General features: G+C 47.3%; 1 protein-coding gene across 1 annotated transcript in view; it reads left to right on the top strand.

The window, feature by feature from the left end:
- whrna (whirlin a) overlaps window positions 1–21,717 on the top strand; it is a 117,361-nt gene that overhangs the window by 87,678 nt on the left and 7,966 nt on the right. Inside the window, 8 exon segments of the mRNA XM_060037950.1 lie at window positions 5,883–6,095; window positions 6,828–7,049; window positions 7,806–7,838; window positions 12,500–12,571; window positions 14,816–14,863; window positions 14,865–15,381; window positions 16,761–16,930; window positions 18,362–18,484. Coding sequence (XP_059893933.1) covers window positions 5,883–6,095; window positions 6,828–7,049; window positions 7,806–7,838; window positions 12,500–12,571; window positions 14,816–14,863; window positions 14,865–15,381; window positions 16,761–16,930; window positions 18,362–18,484 — 1,398 coding nt within the window.

Genomic DNA, 21,717 nt, shown 5'->3' with positions numbered 1-21,717 from the left:
TTTTCTATCACACTTATTTGTGAAAGTTCTGCTTAACCATGAAGGAGACAATGACACAGGCCATTTACCGTACACTTTTATGCCCAGCCTCTCAAACTGAAAAATAACTTCTAAGTACAATTTCTTTCTGAAGAAGAAGTTCTTTGTGGACAAACCTTTTCGTACTCAATGCAGTTCAGTTAGCTCACTTTTAGTCCATTAGACCAGTGGGGTCTCCATGGAGACATAAATCATAACTTCAAGGATTTTTAATTCCCTACCAATAGATACAATGTTTGCATTGCCTGCATCTGCAGAAATGTCAGCAAGATACAAAACATCCTGCCGGTGGAAGAAGCGCCGAAAAATACCTTTAACAAGCTTGCGTTTGTTCATTTTCTCTACGAATTTATTCTTTCAAACATGTTTTCATATGTATTTTATGAATTATTTTACATCCAGAAGTTGAATCTATTACACACATTCAAAGTCCTGTTCTATTTCATTGTATGACGTTTTTTTAGTAATGGTATGCACCCAGTGGGATTCCCTATTTACTGTGTACTGTGTACACATGTCGTGTGCGTTAAGTACATCGGAGCGGTGGTACCCCAGAGCTGGGGAGAAGGGGTGCGGTGAGGGGGGCTGATAGCAGCCCACACGCAACATGGCTGAGCGCCGATGGAGCAAACCCAGATTACACACAAAGTAATGCACACAAAAACATATGGCCGCACATTTTCATATACCACACACACACACACACACACTGTGGCAACCCGGCCCAGGCCAATTAAGGATATTGAAAGCACCTGAAGAACAAGTGGAGAAGCAGGGCTTAAATAGCCCGCTTCTCCACTCATTCTGGGCTGTCCCAGCCCTGGAGCTCCTGCACAGAGACCGGTCCTCGTGGGTGACGGGATTCCACCCACGAAGGAGGGGACCGTTGATTCCTCCCGAGGTTTACGTTATTTGTGTTTTGAGAGACTTATGTTTTGGAATAAACATGCCTTTTTTGGCTTTTCCCAACGTAATGGTGTCCTGTTTGGGAGGAGTTGGTTCGCTCAACGTGGCGGGTTGCCACAACACAAACACTTGCAAATGTCCGAACACATGTGCAAACACACCTGCGTACAGACACACACACGCACGCACACGCACACACTCGCAAATATCCGAACACATGTGCAGACACACACATGCGTACAGATACACACACACACACACACACACACTCAAATTATTGAACAAATGCATTAAAACACTCCCTCACTAGCAAGCAATTATACTCATGCAAACACATATGGAGAAGAACACACACAAACACGCACACGAGGGCACACACATTTTGAGGCCGTGATTGAGGAACATAACAGTCTCTTAACTTGATTAACTCATGGCTGAGTCATCACAGCAGTATGCGTCTGTGTGTACGTGTGTGTGTGTGTGTGTGTGTGCTTGTGTGTGTTCTGGGGGCTCCAGCGATTATGGATCCTCATCAGTCCTCGCGGACACCCCTGACGATGAATACCCCGGTCGTCATAATAACCCGCAGCCTCTTCCAAAGGAGTCGGTCCTCATCTCGGTCCACTCCAGCGGTCCACTCCACCGACCACAGGCCGCTTCTGCATGACCTGCCAAACATCTTGAAACCTCACAAAGGTGGCGACCGTTCAAGTGCCTCCAATGGAACCGCTCCCATTGTAGCTCAGTGGCTGCACTTCCACGCTCGTACCTCCCTAACTTTCTGAGGTTAAAGTCCCTCCGAGAGACAGCGGTTCTAATGGGTTTGTCTTGTGAAGTCATGTGCCCTCTCGTGCAGATAGGTTTTATAGCTGTGGGGAAAATGGAAAAATCCATCTTTGTGTTTGATTTGGTTTGTTCACAGACAGCAGTGCATCGGGTGTAGGAGGGGGTGGTGGGATCCTTCTGGACCGGAACCAGGGTGTGGGCGGGAGATCGGGCATAGTGGCCTGCAGGGAGAGGGAGCTATCTGTCTCTGTCAGTCTGTGATGCTGAGCAGCTGTGTGCTGTAAGTTAGTATGACAGACCAACAGATAGACTGATGGCCCCAATGGAGTGAAAGCAGTCAAAAACGGCTCAGAGTCTGCCTTTCGCTGTGTCGGCCGGCTGTCTGTTTACTCTACTGAGTGATCGGCGCATCCGAGGGGATTTCGACTTTATCAGAAGGTAGAAATTAAGATGTAAACATTGTAATAAAATGTCAAACGACAAAGTAATCTGAATTCACTTTCAGATCAATTCACTTGTGGGTATTGCGGTTGTCAAGCCTGTTAATACCAAGCTTGACAACATTGTCAAGCTTGTTTATGCCCTATGTCTATATGTGGTGGCATTTCGCTTTTAGGGATTAACAACATATTTGATTGCATTTTAAAGTGATTACTACTAAGTCTTTAATTTGTGTGTGTGTGTGTGTGCGTGTGTGTGTGTGTGTGTGTGTGTGTGTGTGCGCGTGTGTGTGCACGTGTGTGTGCACGTGTGTGTGCACGTGTGTGTACGTCTGCTGGTTATAATAGTGAATATTCAGCTACAACGCTGAAGCTGCTTGTCATTCAATCCCACCCTTATCTTTTTACCTTTATGGCTTAAGTGCCCCAGTGCGCTGCAACGCTGTAAACGATGAGCTTAGAGAGCGATCTTTCATCAAAAGGGGCTTGTGTGTGTTCATTAGATTGTGTCCTTGAGTTGAATGAGTGGGGGAAGGGGTTGTGTAGGTGGAATGGTGTTGTGTGGACAGGATGGGGTGTCGAGGTGATTAAAGATGCAGGTGAGAGAGGACAGCAGGAAGGGGTTCACCTTGGGGGACTGTGTTGTAAGTGGACACCACAGCGCGCTCCTGATGGGTTGGATTAATGACCTATCAGGAGACGGAGCTTAAGGAAGGGGCGGGATGAGAAAATGAAAGTGTAAACACGATTTGGAGATACGGTGGCTGGGTTCTTCGGATTGTCGGACAAACGCATGCAGACACCCACGCGCTCTCGCAGGAAAACACACAGATACACAGACAGTTTACAGCTGTACATGCACACTTATTAGCGGCCAAACATACATTTGCAATCAAGCACAAACTCACACACACACACTGCAATGCCCTCAAGTGTTGACTTTGAAGCAGAAGATGAAGCGGTTAATTTAAGACAAGCTGCAGACACTCGGATCCTATTGGAGGCGACAGTGTTAGAGAAAGGAGGTGAGATGGAGTGAGAGAGAAGAGTGTGTGCCACACATTACACATTACCATTGTCTTAGTTTATTAAAGACTTTGAAGGGCCAAGTTTTCACATCAAGCAGGCTGCCAGGGCTAACATCTGGGGGAATCGGTGGTGGAGCTCTATCGATCTGTTTAGAATTTGATCTGAAAGAAGACCGTGCCTAATTAGTGTTATATTATTAGTTGTTGCATGCGTTGAAAAGCTAACTGAAACGGACATTAAAAAACATTAAGTTCCATGAAAATGGAAATCTACTGTGAGGGATAATCTATTGTAATCAGTGGCACTGATGGCAGCCCCTGATTGGAATTAGGGAAAGACTTCCTCACAGGCTGTTACTAAGGCTGTGTCCACTCTGCAAGGGCAGAGAGTAGAACGCACTGTTTTTAAGGTCAAACTGTCGTCTTTCTGTCCATCGTAGCTCTTTCACCTGCGGTTCCAAAGAGCTGCGGCATTAAGTCCTAGAGGGTAGGGTGACCACTTTAGCCAGCCAGGGAAAGAATGGATACAGCTTTTTGGTAAATGGAGACATTTGTGTCATATGTCATAATTATAAACTCAGAAATACAGTATAAATTCAGAAATACTGTTCACAGTTCACCATGCAGCCACTACAGCTAAAGAAAACCTGTATTCACGGACATGTCCAGACTGCTATTATTGAAAACCTGTATTTCCCTGTTGGAATAGCTTGGTGAGTGCACACGGAAGACCTCAGCATGGAGAAAGGATTGTGTGTGTAATGTACATGCTACTCGGGTGTAATGGGGACAAGACCTTGAGTCTCTCCGAGACTCACAAGAGTCCTCTGAACCTCTACAACACCTGCCCTGCTTCCATCTGCTGCTGGTGACTACCCCAACGTGGGGGGGCAGTGGATGGAGGAAGGGGTTTCAGTACCCCGGTGATGGCATAATTAATACCTCGGGGGGGAGATGAGCGATTGGGTCCATCAGGCAGCAACTCATAGCCGTGTTCTGCTTCTGTCCACGTTGATGTATTGCCGCTCATATTGGTCTCCATCGACCACCTCGACCAGCGCCACCACCAACGCTACTGTCCCCCTTATCCACCTCCTACACCCACCTAATCTACGTCCTGATCTCAGGGTGTTGCCTTGCTCCGTATTCTTTTGTCCCCACAAGATTTGACCTTTACATATTTTCCTCTTCTCCTATTACTACTACTACTACTCCTCCTCCTCTCCCTCTTCCTCCCCCTTTTTCTTCATTTTACTTTGTTCTCCTCAAACCTCTCCTCCCTCTGTCCTCCTTCTCCACCTCCCCTCCCTCTTCTTCCTTCTTCCCGCTTTGTCCTCCTCTTCCTTCTCCTCCTCTCCTCCCTCCAGTTTCGTCCTGCTCCTCTTCAACCTCCTCCCTCCCAGCCTCTCCCTCCTCTTCCAATTCCTCCTGTGCCTCCCTTTCTTCCCTCTCCTCCTCCTTTTCCTCCTCCTCCTCCTCCTCCTCCTCCTCCCCCTTTTCTCTCTTTTACTTTGTTCTCCTCAACCCTCTCCTCCCTCCCACCGTCCTCCTCCTTCTCCTCTCCCCCCTCTTCCTCTTCTTCCAATACCTCCTGTGCCTCCCTTTCTCCCCTCTCCTCCTCCCTCTCAACCTTCTCCCCTCCACCTGCTCCCCCTCCCTGTATACCTCCTGTCATCCTACCCCTCCTTGTCCTACCTTCCGCTTCTTACTCTTCTCCCACAGTGTTATTCTCATCCTTCACTCCACCTCTTTTTGCCCTGTTTTCCGTCTTCTCTCGTTCTCCTCCTCCGTTGTTTTTCCTGCTTGCTTCCCAACCGTTCCTCAAGAGACCGTTGCATAATCCTCCTCATGATCCTCGCCTTCATCATTATTTGATCCGTTTCAGCAGGTCTATTCCCAGGAGTCAGTCTGCGAAGTTGAAATTGACGAAAAACAAGCTGCTCCCTTAGTGAATCCACAGCTATTGTTATTGCTGGTGTAGGGGTGTGTTTGCAATAAATTGGATGGGGTTTGTTAGTGATGCCTTGATGAAATGTATGGATCCAATTATGGGTTCATTCTTTCCCAGTACAATGGTAATGTTATCTCCAGCTCCCTATATTGCGATGTGTTCTTTGCTCTCTCTATCACTTTATAGTTGAAAGACTTACAGTGAACTCAGATACACGTCATTAAGGAACAAGAAGGCGTAAGGGTGTCTGGCTCAAGGCACGACTATGGACATGGGGGTGGATCCCAAGAAGCCTTCAGCACGAAGCCCAAATACCTTAGACACTGGTGTACTCTGCTCTCTCTTTAAATTAGGTCTCACTCATGTGTTGTAAATGTATCTCTCTCATCTCTCTCTTACTCCCTGTGTCGCATTAAATTTTTTATCTTTGCATCTATTTCCCTCTCTGTCCCTTTCTCTTTCTCTCTCTCTCTCCATCTATTTCCCTCTCCATCTATTTCCCTCGCTCTCTCGCTCTCTCTCTCTATCTCCCCTCTTCCCATCTCCCTCTCTCTCTCCATCTATTTCCCTCGCTCTCGCTCTCTCGCTCTCCATCTCCCCTATTCCCATCTTTTTCTCCATATCCCTCTTCTATCCATCTTCCCCTTCTCTCCCACTCCCTCCCCCTCTCTCCCCACACTCACCCTCTCCCCATGTCTCTCTCTCCCCCCCCCCCCCCCCCCCCCCCCCCAGCCGGTGTTCTACAAGGGCGTGGCGGGCTCCCAGGTGACCCTGACCAGCGTGGTGAACCAGCCGCGGGCCATGCTGGAGGAGCAGGCCCGCCACCTGCTGACGGAGGCGGAGCGGCAGACCATGGGCTACTACGTGGAGGAGTACCGCGACGGGCACATCGCCGTGGAGCCGCTGGTCATGGCTCTGTTCGAGCTGCTCAACACACACGCTAAGGTGGGGGGGGCGGGACGGGGCGGGGACACGTCTGTGTTGTCTGCAGCATGTGTGAGTATGTGGGTGTAGGGCTGTGCGTGTGTGTTGGTTTGAATGTGTGTTACTGTGTGCCCACTGCATTTCTGTGTGTGTGTGTGTGTGTGTGTGTGTTGGTGCAAACGGTCAAAAATACTGCACCGAAAATACTTTTTGTATTTTGACTGTGTGTGAGTGTGTCTGTGTGTGTACCTGTAGGTGCACATATATGTGTGTGTCCTTGCTGTTGGGCAGCAGCATGCGTAGGGGTGCCCTGTCAAACCTGTTTTCCTCCAGAGACTTCAGTGATTGCTGGGTTTACTTGGGATTCTTGACAGCTCTGGTCCAGTTACACTTCGTGTCTTTGTTTCATTTTTTGGCGACAGTTTCTGTGCTTGCAGTTTGAGACAACACGATCCATCTTGTATCTTTAGTTTCTCTTTTCGATTGGAGATTCAAACAATAAGAATTCTCCTCTGTGGCCTCTCAAATCCATGTTTTTAACAGTTAGGATGTATGCCTCACAGAAAGAACTAGAGAGAGAAAAAGATACTGTCAATTGCTGTGGAAGAAAGGATCTTCAAAATGGCAGTCATTTTGAAATGTAATATTTCGTACAAAACAATATTCAACAATACCTTTACCGACTATCTCCTCCCTCCCCCTCCCCTTCTCCTCCCCCCCCCTCCCCCTCTCCTCCCTCCTCCGCCCTCCCAGTTCTCCCTGCTCTCAGAGGTGCGCGGCCTGGTCACTCCCCAGGATTTGGAGCGCTTCGACGGGCTGGTGTTGCGCCGCGAGATCCAGGCTCTGAAGGGCCGCCAGGGCCCCGCCGGAGCCCCGGGCCTCCACCCAGACTCCCAGTCCATGGTGTCCTACCCCGACACGCTGACCTCCTCCTCCGCCAGCTTCATGACCAACACCACCCTAAGCTCTGCCCGGGTACGTCCAGTCCAATGTGTTTGGTTTATGCTCTTAATCCCAGTTCACAGTCACAGAGGTACCCCCTATCCCCAAAGCTCTCTGGGGGCTATTCACTTCAATATCCTGCTATACTGTTCACTTGATTATTCCGGCATGTTCCCCTAAATATAATTAAATTCTTGCTGTTAAAGGTGTAATTAAAGGAGCTGTAAGTAACATTTGAGAGTTATGAAGAGAGGGAGAAGGAAGAAGAAATAAAAGAACTCCAAAAAGATGGCCCTCCCATTCTGCTCCCTCCCTCTAAGCCATTGAGAAGCGCTGCATTAGCTGTTATTCAAAGGCAAGATGGATTCACTGACCCTGTCAGCTAAGACATGCCCTGATTGGTCAGTAATAAGCCTTGAGCGGTTATAAAATCTAAACTGTCTCGTTAAAGAGGCATCAACTCGAAATGCACAGCGCTATTCACTCACTTATAGCTGAGGGTGGGCTACGGCATTCTAACAACCGACGCTCAAATAATAGCACTTGAATCTTACCAACAACACCTTTAAGTGCTCTAGAATGCTCACCTAAGTATTCTGGAATGCGAAAAAAAACGTGTATAGGCTTAATATTCTAGGATCCAACTGTGGTTGACTCAGCACAGGATGGTTGAGCACACGGCTGGCTGGCGGGCTGAGCAGACGGTGGGTGGACAGGCGGCTGTCACCACCACCATGTCGACAGTACACTAACAAACTGCTCCACTTCCTCTGTCCCCTTCCCCTGTAGGAGAGGTTGCTCTGGCTCATAGATATGATGGAGGTATGGGATGATCGCTCTGTTCTGCGTGGTGGATCTGTCCTTTCCGGTTTCCCTGGTTGCTGTTGTGTCTTAGAGAGCCACATGTGTGTCCCTAGCCCCTCTCTCGTCCGTTGTTCTTGTGGCCTTGAGTTAGTTTGTTTATTAATGATGTCAGTTATAGCGGGGGATACAAAAGGACTACAATTAAAATAAAAACAGCCTTTATGATAAGGTAGTTATTCCAATTGTTACTGGGGCAATGTTTATATCTGCACACATGCACATTTGATATTGTTAACATAGCAATACAAAACAATGGATAATCGTTTCATATGTTTACCATGTTAACATAAAACGTATGAAACGATATATAAACAACCATAAGGTTGCCATCAAAACCAATTCTTGTCAATATATAAACCACATGAAATAAACACTGATATTAATTGACATAAACAAACAAACCCACATTTTGTATCTAGCCCCCAATGCTGTCTGGTTTTGTGTGTCTTCTCCTGGCTCCTCTCCTAGCTCCTCTCCTAGCTCCTCTCCTAGTTCCTCTCCTGGCTCCTCTCCTGGCTCCTCTCCTGGTTCCTCTCCTGGTTCCTCTCCTGGTTCCTCTCCTGGTTCCTCTCCTAGTTCCTCTCCTGGCTCCTCTCCTGGTTCCTCTCCTGGTTCCTCTCCTAGTTCCTCTCCTAGCTTTTCTCCTGGTTCCTCTCCCGGTTCCTCTCCCGGTTCCTCTCCTAGTTCCTCTCTCGGTTCCTCTCCTAGCTCCTCTCCTGGTTCCTCTCCTGGTTCCTCTCCTAGCTCCTCTCCTAGTTCCTCTCCTAGCTCCTCTCCTGGTTCCTCTCCTGGTTCCTCTCCTAGCTCCTCTCCTGGTTCCTCTCCTAGCTCCTCTCCTGGTTCCTCTCCTAGCTCCTCTGCAAGACGACGTGATTGCATAATCACTGAGGCCCTCTCATTTCTTTCAGCTGCTCTTTGCACAAACACACACGTTTGCACACACGCACGCACACACCCACCCACACACACACTCACACGCACGGACATGCACACACACTAGATGGAGAGAGCAGAGATAAGGGTGCTTGCTGTTATTGTCTGTGAGCTGACAGTGGGGGGTCCGGTCTCTCGTCGCTCCAGGAGCGCTCCCTGTGGAGGAATGGTGTGCATGATAGTGTGTGTGTTTCTCTCAGTGTGTTTGGTACTCACATGCATATACTGTATATATGTGTGTGTGTGTGTGAGATGGTGATTTTTTTGGGTTAGTCTCGAATTACCCAACTTTTTCTGGGACCATGGGTTGTGTGTGTGTGTGTGTGTGTGTGTGTGTGTGTGTGTGTGTGTGTGTGTGTGTGTGTGTGTGTGTGTGTGTGTGTGTGTGTGTGTGTGTGTGTGTGTGTGTGTGTGTGTGTGTGTGTGTGTGTGTGTGTGTGTGTTTATATGGTCTGTAAATGTTTGCTTTTAGGATAATCCCACGCAAGATGTGTGTGCCCAGCTCACACATCTTGTGTGTATTTGTTTGGAATATTGTCTTGGCCTGTGCAAGTTTGTTTGTCCATGTTTGTTGGTGTCTCTGCATGTGTGTTTGTGCCTGTGCATGTGTGTTTGTGTACGTGTGTTTGTGCGTGTGCATATATGCCCATGTGTTGGGGCCTGTGCATGTGTGTCTGGGCTCCACGGCGCCTGTGTGTGGGAGATTAGAGAGCAGAGGGGTTTGGATGGGATGAAAACGAGTGGATTTGTGAACCGTACTCCGGAGCCAGGTATATTGTGAGCAGAGAGTATAAGCTGCTTTCAATGGAAACATACAAACACACCCAAAGACATATACCTGACGCACATACTCATTTGTTTTTCTGCTATTTGTTTTACTATCCTATGCTATTTGCTCATTTAGGAGACTACCTGAAATCCGATCCTTATTGTGAAAGTGCAGGTAGATGTTGGACATTGGAGCCCGTTGCATGCCCGTTGGCGTGACGGCTCAGTTGTTAGCTATTACTACTTGTAGCGTGTTCTGGTAGTAAGGTTGCTAGGGTACTTGACAAATAAGGGAGTGAACCATGTGAGGTATTGCCTAGCCCATTAGCTCACTTAGCATGAAAGGTTACTCAAGACAGAGGAGTGGACAGCTGTGGCCTCCTGACAGAAACACACACACACACACACACACACACACACACACACACACACACACACACACACACACACACACACACACACACACACACACACACACACACACACACACACACACCAGCCTGGCAGGGAAGCCATGCAGGGCAGAATGAGTGTCTGTAGTGAACTTGTGATAAATAAAAGGGTCTTAAGTGCTCCCAGCGCGGCACCAAGGGGGTAATTAAGCTGAATTGATGAACCGTTTGTTTGGGTCCAGCGGCCCGCACTAATAAAGGCTGTGTTTTCCGCCCCCCGCATCAGTCTGCTCCCCTAGCACAGATACATCGCTAACCCTGATCTACAGCCTCCAAGTCTTTAAGGGGCTTGAGATAAGATGATTGTTTGTAATCTATTGCTTTTACGAAGCATCGATCAGCTTTTTGGATGGACACACAATAACTAATAAGTGAGAAAGAGTGTGTTTGTGTGTGTGCGTGTGTGTGCCTGTTTTTGTCATTGTTTTTGTGTGTGACTGTGTCTTAATGCGTGTGCATGCCACTGTTAGTGTGTGTGTGTGTGTGTGTGTGTGTGTTTTTGTTCATTTATTTGGCATATGTGTCTGCCTGCTTTTGGGCTTATATGGGTTGTGGTTGCATGAATCAGTGTCTGTGTACATGTGTATTAGAGCCCGACCGATATATCGGCAGGCCGATATTATCGGCAGGCCGATATTATCGGCCGATATTAGGCATTTTTCAAACTATTCGGTATCGGCATTATAATGGCCGATAAATGAATATAAAAAAAAAAAAAAAAATTGTCTCTAACGCCCCAAACCCGCTGATTCAGGCAGAGTGAATGACGGAGATCGACGGAGATCATCGGTGTTCATAGCTGTGTTCGAAATCATTCCCTATCACGGATATAGTGCACTATATAGGGTGCTTGCCATTTTGCAGTGGTGTTCGAATTCTCAGTGGTTAATTTCATGCACTAAAATTTGAGTGTACATACGATGTTCCCTACTTGTTACTCCGTATACCACAATGCAATGCGGTAGTGTTCTTCCGGAGGAGAAGAAGAAGCTGCATAACCGCGAAAACTAATACATTTAATGATGGAGTCTCCGGCTTTCGTTTAGAGATGTCAACAATTTAATTGGGAGTTAACATAGAAAATGTAATATTCAAAATTAATAAAAAAAACTTGATCAAGGAAATGTTGCATTCAACATCAATACAAGCTCCAGCTTTCCTCGGGATTGCCCGGTTTGTTTACATGATGTGGGAGCATCTGTCTGCGTCACACAAATACCCGGCGCATTTACTGACGCAAATGACGCTTAGAAATGTTCAGCGTAGTGTCCGAATTCTCGTTTGTTCGTTCCCTATATAGTGCACTATATCATAAACACTATATAGGGAATAGTGAGGGAGTGAATAGGGAATGATTTCCAACACAGCTCATGTGTGCAAGTGTGTTCATGGTAAGTTGGCAACTGTCACAAGACATACATTGCTTGAATAACAATTAAAAGAACATCCCCATCAATTCTCTAAAGTCGATAAGCATGACTTAATTCATGACTACCATGTCCAGTTTTGCTGTTGTTACGTGTTAGTTGAGAGTGAAAAGGATTTAAAGGATAACTACAAATAACCAATGTTAGGGAAATCTGTTTGTTTTGTTGCGCGTTTCTGGATTTTTTTTTTATATATATATCGGCCGATATATCGGCATATCGGATTTTTTAATCACAAAATATTCGTATCGGTATCGGCCTTAAAAATCCTATATCGGTCGGGCTCTAATGTGTATGCTAGTCAGTCCATGTGCGTGTTTTTGTCCGTGTGTGTCTCTGTGTGTTTGTGTGTGTGTGCCTTCATGGATTTCGGTCCAGCCACCCAGTATTACAAAGCTTTCTCCCAGACGTGCAGGCTATGAACAGCATATTGTATTGACCTCTTTCTTCCCGGAGACCAAGACGCTCAGCTATCTCATGGGTGCTTGACATTTGTTTCCACAGATAAGCAAGTTTCAAAATAGATTGACGCTTTCTACTTTCTGGTTTCAAACTACAGAATATTCAGTATATATATATTTAGTGTATTAAGTGTATACATCGGAGTAATCATCTCCTCTTGTGTGCTTTATCACTTTTGTTAATGCTCTTTAGTTGGATATTTCTCCTGCTGTTCTTCCTATATTGAAAATATTTCAATAGTTTAGTTGATATTTAAAGGTCATGTTTATCTGTATGTGAGTATCATACCCACTCACACGCCCCTAAACAAATCTGCAAAAGCAACTAAATCAAAATGACCAGGCACCACAAGCCATTTCATTTTAAGAGGAACAGTTTCATCTCTGTTCAAAACGTTCCCCTTCCATTTTATCACTTTCATTCCTCTGTAATCATCTCTCCCTTTTGCTCTCTTGCTCTCTTGCTCTCTCTCTCTCTCTCTCTCTCTCTCTCTCTCTCTCTCTCTCTCTCTCTCTCTCTCTCTCTCTCTCTCTCTCTCTCTCTCTCTCTCTCTCTCTCTCTCTCTCTCTCTCTCTAGAACGACAGTGTGGTGGACAGTGAGAGGGACACTCTGGAGAGTTCAGAAACTCTGCTGCCAGACATCTCGTTGGTGAGCCTGCACAGAGGGGACGGAGGGTGGTGGGTTGGGTGGTGGGTCGGGTGGTGGAGTATGGAGATGGGGCGTGGGTGTGGGGAAAGCGGAGGAGGGATGGCTGATGGTGAGGTGGTGGAGGGGGAGAGTAGGCTGGTGGGAAGCATGGTCGAGGAGAGTGGGGCGGGGTGCATGGCTGAGGGTGAAGGGTGGAGTGTTGGTCAGATGGAGACAAGGAAGTGACAAGGAGAGAGAAAGGGAGTCGTTTGATGCAGAGAGATGAGGAGTAAAAGATTGGTGACAGATAGGTTTGACATTACTATAAACACATGTCAAAGTAAGACCGCAATGTACTTCATCTATTCTGCTCGTCTGGGACACTCGATGCTTCAACGGAAAATAAAGCTGACATTTGCTCACAGAAGCGTGTTTTACCGACTTAATCAAAGTACATAAACCTGTAATCGTAAAACAACGACTTGCTGCGGAGTTCCCTGCTGATGTGCGACTTCCCGGCTGATGTGCGGAGGCGATCAGTGAACACTGGAATCTAGATTCTAGAATTCATCAAATCATTGCTTGGCTGCATCAGGCAGTTGATCACAGTTGAAAATGGACGACTCCTGTCACAGTAAACCGCTCAGGCTCCTGGCAGACACAGACAGATGAAACCAAAGAGCTACATTGGATTCAGTTTTGTGGAGATGCAAATGGGTTTGGACTGGAGGGGGGGGGGTTGTGCAATTGTGCTATAAATCGAAACGATTGCTGAGGACAATTCAGTCATCCCGTATACATCAACTGCGATATTTCTTTACCATAACTGCCATTTAAGATGAAGAGCAGGAAGAGGCTGCAATGTTGCGCCAAAGTCCTCATCTTTCTGTTGGTAAGTACTAAATCTACACTCATTCGTTCAGCATGTTGTCAATAAGGCATTCAATTGAGGCTAAAGGAATCGCAATCCTTTTAACAGCTACGGAGGCTAACATAATATATACTTAGGATAAGGGAACTAGCTACCCGCTGGCTATTATCGTTAACATTATAGCTATCCTCTCTGAAATGTTACACTTTAATGTCAATATCGACAGCTAGCCTCCTCATCCTCCTCCTTTCTGTTGCAGAAGAACCCTCACGACGGGATCAGTCAGCGTACGGGGGACAAAGGAGTGAAGTTGGAGACCCCAAGTATCTTCAATGGTATCTTCAATATCTTCAATGTCAACCATTTCTCTCACAGAGTCAGCTTGTGAAGACACACCTGTGTGTACAAGCTACATGCTGTGACATTGTCTCCTGCCACAGACACAGATCACTGTTTATAGGCCTTGTGTTACTTACCAAAGAATATAATGCATCGTTCCCGTTGCCCGTGCAGTGCACTGCTCCATAGCGCCAGAGCCCACCAATATGGAAAATAATCCACGGAATTCAGTGTCGTGTTGGGATTTGTATCTCAATGGAGCTTTTTCTAAACACTTTGAAACAAGTTTTTTGTGTAAAGAAGGTTATTAAAAACATGTTTGCTGTTTAATAAATGGCCATTGAAGCATTGAAATCTCTTGCATTCATCCACAGCTGGACATCGTTAAAATCCAAGACAAATCGTATTATTTTTGCCTACATGAGACTAACCTTAATAAATAAAGTAAAATAACAGCATTATCTGATGGTAGTCTGATGGTCATTCAGTCTGAATGTGTCTAGCTAAGAGAGACATGTCCTCAATTGCATCCAAGATCAAATAAAATTCTATAGCAACTAGGGTTTCCAGAGCAACAGTATAGCGCAACATTCGTGATGATCCATACTGAATACAAAGGATCAAAGTGGGTCTGACCGTCATTTACAGACCCAAATGTATCCCCGCGTCCTCTCAACAATCCATCAACCAACCCATGTCTGATTTGCACTTTTAGTTTCTCTCCAATCATTTTTTCCTGTATTTTAATTCACTGCATGCAACATCAGGTGTGTGCCTCATGTCTCAGTGTCAGTCATCCCCTTTGGGTTACTATACAGCTGCCTTGCCTTGGAAGACTGGAGGAAATCGAACCTGCGACCTTCAACCTGTCAAACTCGTTTGTATAAATGTGGATATGTTATCAATCTTTAAGAAACAGACGAGAGAGTGAGAACGAGTGAGTGAGCATGACAGGAAGGATGACACAGCAGTTTTCCTACCTTTTGATGTGTTTTCCGGAGACTAACAACGCTGGCTTCCTCCTGTTCCACTTCTTCCTCCTCTTCCTCCTTCAGGACGACGTCGACTCGTCCACACCCGAGCCCCCCCCCTCCTTTAAGCCACCCCCCCCCCCCCGGGGTTCAGAGGAAACCCAGCCGGAGGGATAAGGTGGACAAGCGCACTTCCTCCGAGTCCGCCCAATCAGACGGCCTTTACTTCACCGCGCCCGCCTCCCGCAACCACCACGCCCCCACCTCCCCCTCGCCGCTCCCCGCCCGTCGAGACTCCTCCCACCAGTACGCCACCGTCCAGAGGAAAGGCCCCTCCCTCCCGCCCATCGCGGCCCAGCTGGCCATGGTCCACCGCCACCACATCGGGCCCTTCCCCAGGGTCCAGTCCCCCACCAGGGGCCCTCAGCCTTCCCCCAGGTCCCCATCCACACCTCCTCCGCCTCCTCCGCTCCCTGCTCCCGCCCCGCCTCATCCGCCACCACCCCCACCCTCTCATCCTCCGCCCCACACCCCAAAGACCAAGGCCTCGGCCAAGACCTCCCCCAAAGCCCGATTTGTGACGGTGGAGCTCCACCGGCAGAACGCGGAGCCAGACCTCAACGAAGTGCGCCCCCTGCCCCAGCCTGGAGGTGAGCCTGGCGGGGGTTCCTGGGAGGTCAAGGTGGGGGGTTCCCCCTGGGTAAAGCAGGTCTGAAGGGTTAATGGGGGTCGAGGAAAGGAGTCTGTGTTTTGATGTGGTGCGTGCGTAACAGCAGAATGTAGGGAGATGGAGGTTTGAAAGGTGCTAGATTGAGGCAGTATTGTTCCCCTGTTATATAATTTATAATATTATAGCCATATTTGGCTTTCAAACTACTTTGTATTTTGGGTGACACTTGAATATATTATGCTTACTTGTAGTCTAGCACTTAAGGGGTTTCGACCACAAAGCTCTGGGTTCAAATCCCAATGTCCACACATTGGTGTTGAACATGCTTGAGCATTCTTTAACAAGATGCCCGAACCTCTACCTGCTCATTCACGATGTGACTACCACTGTAAATGCTTTGGATTATTCATTCAGCGACTGCTCAATGAATAAACAGTAAGTTGACTTTGCAGTGTTTCTGACTGTCAGAGACTAAGTGAAAATTACGTATTCAAGCCTCACCAAATATAGATGCTGCAGATAGTCGAATCCTCCTTGAAGCCTTTGCATTATTTATCCAGTGATGTGAGGAGTCTGTGATTTCACTTCTAGTTTGATTGGACAGATTCGTACCCTACTTCTTTGAATAGATTATTATTAATTATTCTCCACTTTGATCGATTTTTCAACACTCTTTCATGTCAACTTCTCAATATGAAAGTGAGAGATTTTTTTATAATCTTCATAAAAAAATGGTCGAACCTTAATACACAGAACATTTCTACAAGGGAGCCAAATTAAAAGTGATTACGACCATGGCAAGTCCTTTTTTAGCTAATTATCCAACATATTGTGCAAAAAACCCACATCATTGAACAGGGCTCAGTGAAATATATTCATCTTAGCGAGTCATTTACTCCTGCATTCAAATGTAAAGTCGTAACACATTAATGAAACTCATTGGAAAGACTATTAATTCTAACTCTCGAATGTAGTTTGAATGAGTTCATGTCTTTGAATTTAAATACTAAATGAAAAAGAAAATCAATGATTGAATCGGAATTACTGTTTAAAGAATATAACTTTGTTCAACCATATTTGTTCCCCATTATAAGGTGAAACATACTTATTTCAGTTCTTTGATTTATAAAATACATTTAATCTCATCTTTGTTATCTCAATTGTATCTGCTGGTAGAGCAGAAGACTAATACGTTGTGTATTTTATTTAACTAAAAACATCTGACCAAAACCCCTTCCCTCCTTCACGTACACAAATATACACACACACACACACACACACCTACCACCTACCCCCCTCCCACCCCACCTCACACACACACACACACACACAACTCTCCACCCCCTACCCCCCCTCTAGGTGGGACGCTGGCCCAGCAGTCGGACGGGGGTCAGACCCTGAGTGAGGACAGTGGGGTGGACCTCCCGGAGTCTCAGGGCCGCACTAGTAAGGACGGCCCCGGCCGCCCCGCATGCATACGCCCCCCACAGGGCGGCCCGGGGGGGGCGGGGGAGCACACTCCCAGACCGGTGAGTGGGTGGAGAGAGGAGTGGATGGGTTGAGAGCTGCAAGAATGAGTGGGTGAAGGTTGATGGGAAGATGGGACGTAGATGGGAGGATGTGTGAGCGGATCATGGATGTGTGGGCAGGTGGAGTGACGGAGGCATTGATCGATATATAGATGGGTGGGGGGAGGGATGGTTGATGGGTTAATGGGTGGATTGGCAGGTGGATGGAGGGAAGGTAACGGCCGATTCACACTCACCACACACCAGCTCAACATAAAGGAGTGGTTTAGGGTCACAACATGACGTCGACGTCACAGATGAGGCGTGAAGTGACATTGCCACGTTGCCGCAGCAGCTTGCAGTAATCGCTGCAGCACCCGATTTGGTGTGAATGATCCCTGAGACATACTGTAAATGGACAGGTGGATGGTGTGCAAGAATTTGGTGAGTGGGTGTATTTACTGGAGGACGATTTAAGTAGTTTTTGTTTGCTCAACTCCAAGAGAAATGACTCGCATGTAAGAATGTCGTCTTTGTTCCTTGAATTACAAATGTTTTTCTGTCCTCAGAAACCCTGGTCCCTGATTTAACCTCCTTTCCCTCCTCTCTCTGTGTTGTCATGTAAACGTTCCCTTTCTGTCCCTCATCCATTATTTTAGTCGCTCGTTCCTCCATCACTCCATCCCTCCGTTCCATTGCCCTTGTCACGCCATCTTTCACAGCGCTGCGGCGCACACAAAAGACTCGCCAAAAGAGAGAGGTGTCTCGGCCCGCGACGGTGTTACGTGACGTTGACTAAACACGACGATTCTCTGTGGGGCACGCTGTCTCGTGGCCGTTCTGCAGGGACGATCGCTCCACGATCGCCTGCCTACGCTCCCTCGGGAAACTAGCGTCTACCGGGCTGAGGCCAGGGGCACTTTGTTATTTTGATCATTTCACCACGGATGCAGAGCGAGGCAGTGCTGGGGAGAAACTAGCAGGAACTAGGGAGTAGGAGCCGTACTTAACAGAATAATGGTCATCGGTGAGGCAAAGTGGAAGTGCTGGGAGAGTTCTCTCTCGACACCGCCTGATGTATTAAAGGCTACACTAGCAGCTTTTAACGATGCAGGGGGTTTGTGTTTATGTGCTCTCTAAAAGCCGACCCGCAATTTGCTGCCGTGATGTTCTTTCAAAATGCTCCGGAGTTCTGTGCCAGTGGAGAGCAGAGTGTTGACAGCGCACCAGAAAAGGGGACGATCATCTTGTCAGAACCTGAAGGGAAACACAATCAGCCTAGCAACAAACAACAAAATAAAGGTTGTGATGGGTCTCCTGTCCAAACATTGAGTTGTATTCCTACAAATGGATCCTTCTCAATGGCAGTTTGGCAGTTTGAACGCCGGGCTGCTCTTACCGGATGATGACCTGTTATTCTCCTAACTACTGTGCTTCTCCCGCTTGCCGTAGCCGGGTCTGCTGGATCCCACCTCCCAACTGGTGAGGGTCGGTAAGAGCGCCACCACGCTGGGGATCGCCATCGAGGGAGGAGCCAACACACGCCAACCCCTGCCCCGTATCGTCACCATCCAGGTGGGGCTGTAGGGGAAGCACTGGAGCCACTTTCTTAGACGTTCTCCATAGACGTCTCAGACTTTTGAAGGCGAGAGAGGATTACATGTAGCGTAAGAGCACAGGTCGATTGATCGATTGAATTGGTTGAAATTCCTTATCTACACAAAGGTAAGCATACCAATGTACATCAGATCAGAAGGATAACACAAAAAAGCCCATAGGCTGATTTCCATTGTGGTCCCTTGTTCCCATTGTGGACTCATGTTCAATAGGTTGTTATTGAACATGAGTCGCTGCATTGTGTGTTGCTTACACTAGAGGGTTCATCCACCAAACTGCCCCCAAATAAAAATTGTTCATTAATAAACCCGGCCTTTCTCCTACCACCGAGTAGTGCTCTCAGAAAGAGTCAATGTTCTCAACGGATCGCTGCCTGTTCAGTTCATGATGGAAACCGCCTCTTCTGTTCACTCTTGTGATAGCAGCAGGTGGGGGTGAACTTCCTTGAAGCCTTTATAGTTCCAGGCTGCCGGTAATCCACACTGATAGCCCTGCTTTTTAACTCCTCTCTGGGGGATTTACGAGGACTACCATAACCTTCAATGTTCTCCAACCCAGGGCTCGGCTGTGAACAGAGCTCTGCCAAGATGCAGGGCCTTCCATGCAATGGTGACCCTAGGGGGAATTTGGCCCTAATGAATGAATGAATAAATTGGCCTGGATGAATACATGAATACAACTCTGAGTCTGTAATAGTCTATCTACTCTCTTGATTTTTCATGTTTAACATCAGGGAGCACTGAGACTATCAGTGCTGCAATATGCATTGAAAGGCCTAGTGGGACATTTTCGTTTAAAAAGTAACATCTATAGACGGTCTGTTGTAGTCTATCGCGACTAGATCTATTGATGAGATGTGTGTGATATCTGCTGAACTAGAAATGGGATTCCCAGTATATTTCCCTTGATATTTCACAAAACCTCTCCACCTCCTCTTCAGTTTGAATGCGTGTGTACCAAACCTAACTTCTCTATTACAAAGGCCCCTGATCCATTATCGCTATTGCCCTACCAGGGAACACCATTCGCACAAGAACAGATGACATGCCAGGTTCTGTGAATGTTTACCACTAGCCCTGAACGGTGTCCTGCATGGTAGTCCTAATAACAGCAATTACCACAACCAAATATCACTAAAACAGCTGTTATTTAGTTCCAACCCCTGCCAACCTTTCTCGTTATAAACACATACATGTGGCACTTTAGGTGCGGGTGAATCACTTTGTAGCAACAGGCAGTGGGGATAATTGCAAATGCAATGTTTATTTTTGTGGCTTTGACTGCTTCTTGGAGACCTGGCAAGGTGGCTTTCCTTGTAAACCATTTAAATAGCAACAGAAGATACTGGGGAAGGATGGAATGGATTGGAGAGACTTTGAGACTTTGGTGGGGGGGGGGGGGGGGGGGCAAGCAGACTGCAGAATACGAATCGGTTTCTTTTGTTTTAGTGAACATGCAAATGTATTCCGTTGGTTTGCTAGAACAACATGCAAGGGACCAAAGCCAGCCCGTATCACAGAGCTGTCTGGGGCTGCGTGCGTCACATAAAAGGAGGAAGGAGTCGAGGCTTTCTCTTTTTGATTCTCCCAGATCACACAGCAGTGAGGGGCTGCTGACGCGGCTCAGAGCCCCTCAGCCCCCCAGCCCGCGCACCACCGAGCCCCTGATTACAGCGCAGAGAAAGGTGCTGATTGTAACCGCCTGTGACAAAAGAAAGAAGGAAATCAGTGCATTGAAACCTAAAGAACGGAGCGACGGGAGTAGAGAGAGTGGGACACGGAGGAGGAGGTATAGAACATAAAGACGGGGATGTGGACGGGGTGGGGTTCAGGTGTTTTCAGGGGGGGGGGGGGGGTCTCTCCGGGGCCCTGGATCGAGGTTTAATAGGTTTTCATGAAGAGAAAAACAGAAAAATTGTTTTCTCTTTTTCCATGGGAACTGTTGTCTCGGAATAAAACTGTTGTCTCATCCCCACACACACACACACACACACACACACATACACACACACACGCTGAAATATATTTGTACAAGCTCCTTTCAGGTGGTCTCGTGGCGGGAATCAAAGATCTGAAACACTTTGATTTGGGGATGTTTAATACACATGGCTTGCTTTTTGCGCCGTTATTTTACCCTGGGCCAATCTGCCAGACAAGACTGTTACCCCTGTTGCTCCTCTGTTTCAGCCCGCTAATGAGGACCGGTGACGTTATCAGACAAGGGTGGTAGCCAACTGTCACTTTCAGTTAGGGAGTCATGCTCTCGGCGGCTGTGTTCTCTGTCAACGGCGACTTTAACAGCCCGCTCGGCTGTTTGGCTGCTTTTTCATTTCTCCATTCATCTTGCTGCTCTCTGTGTTAGCGACGCGCTGCATTGAGTTTGTCAATGTTTGAGGATAAATCTTTTATCCTGCTGTCTGCTCGTTTTATGGTTACCCTCCTAAATTCACAAACAATAGCAGTAGCATTCTTTGTCATTTATTCCCTTTTCTTAAAGAAAGTGTAAAAATAAACTTAATAAAACAATAATTATAAACATGAATAATAGTGAAGAAATGTAAAACACAAATAAAAAGTGCTTCAACCATACAGGATCTAATCTGACATAACGAAAAAAATAATACTTTTGTCAGTTGGCGGTGTTGTAAATGTATACCCGCTCCCACTTTTATCATTGTCAAGTGTCAACCCTGATGTTATCCGGCCATTCGAGCCAGGCACACACCATCCGGTATACGTCTGGGCCACATGACAGGTGTTCTATGTGTAAAACCACGGGAAGGAACCATTCCATTATGATCCGTCTCTCGTCCTTCCTTTCTAAAGGCATCAATTTCATCTGTGGGATGCCGGCGTTGACCTTTCCCCCCCCCCCATCGTCGGTTCCATCTCTGTAACCCCAGCACCGCCCACCCGCCCGCCCCCACCCGACCATACATTGCTCCCTCGCTCGGGGGAGTGAGGAGGAGGGAGGGCGGGTCATCTTGATTATAGCAGCTGTGGGGCCAGTGTCTGCAGATGAGCGAAAAACAGCACCACCACATCTCTGCTGCTTCTCATCTCGTGTGGGGGGGGGGGGGGGGGGGACCGGAGCATACCGCCGTAGCGCTGTCTCTGTCACTGGGGCCGCGGACCGTTGCTGATTCGCTTATTCGGGTTCTGTGGGGGGGGGGGGGGGGGGGGTGGATGGAT

Source organism: Gadus macrocephalus, chromosome 19, assembly GCF_031168955.1.
Source record: "Gadus macrocephalus chromosome 19, ASM3116895v1".
Taxonomy (NCBI): domain Eukaryota; kingdom Metazoa; phylum Chordata; class Actinopteri; order Gadiformes; family Gadidae; genus Gadus; species Gadus macrocephalus.
This window is presented reverse-complemented; position numbering and strand designations above follow the sequence as displayed.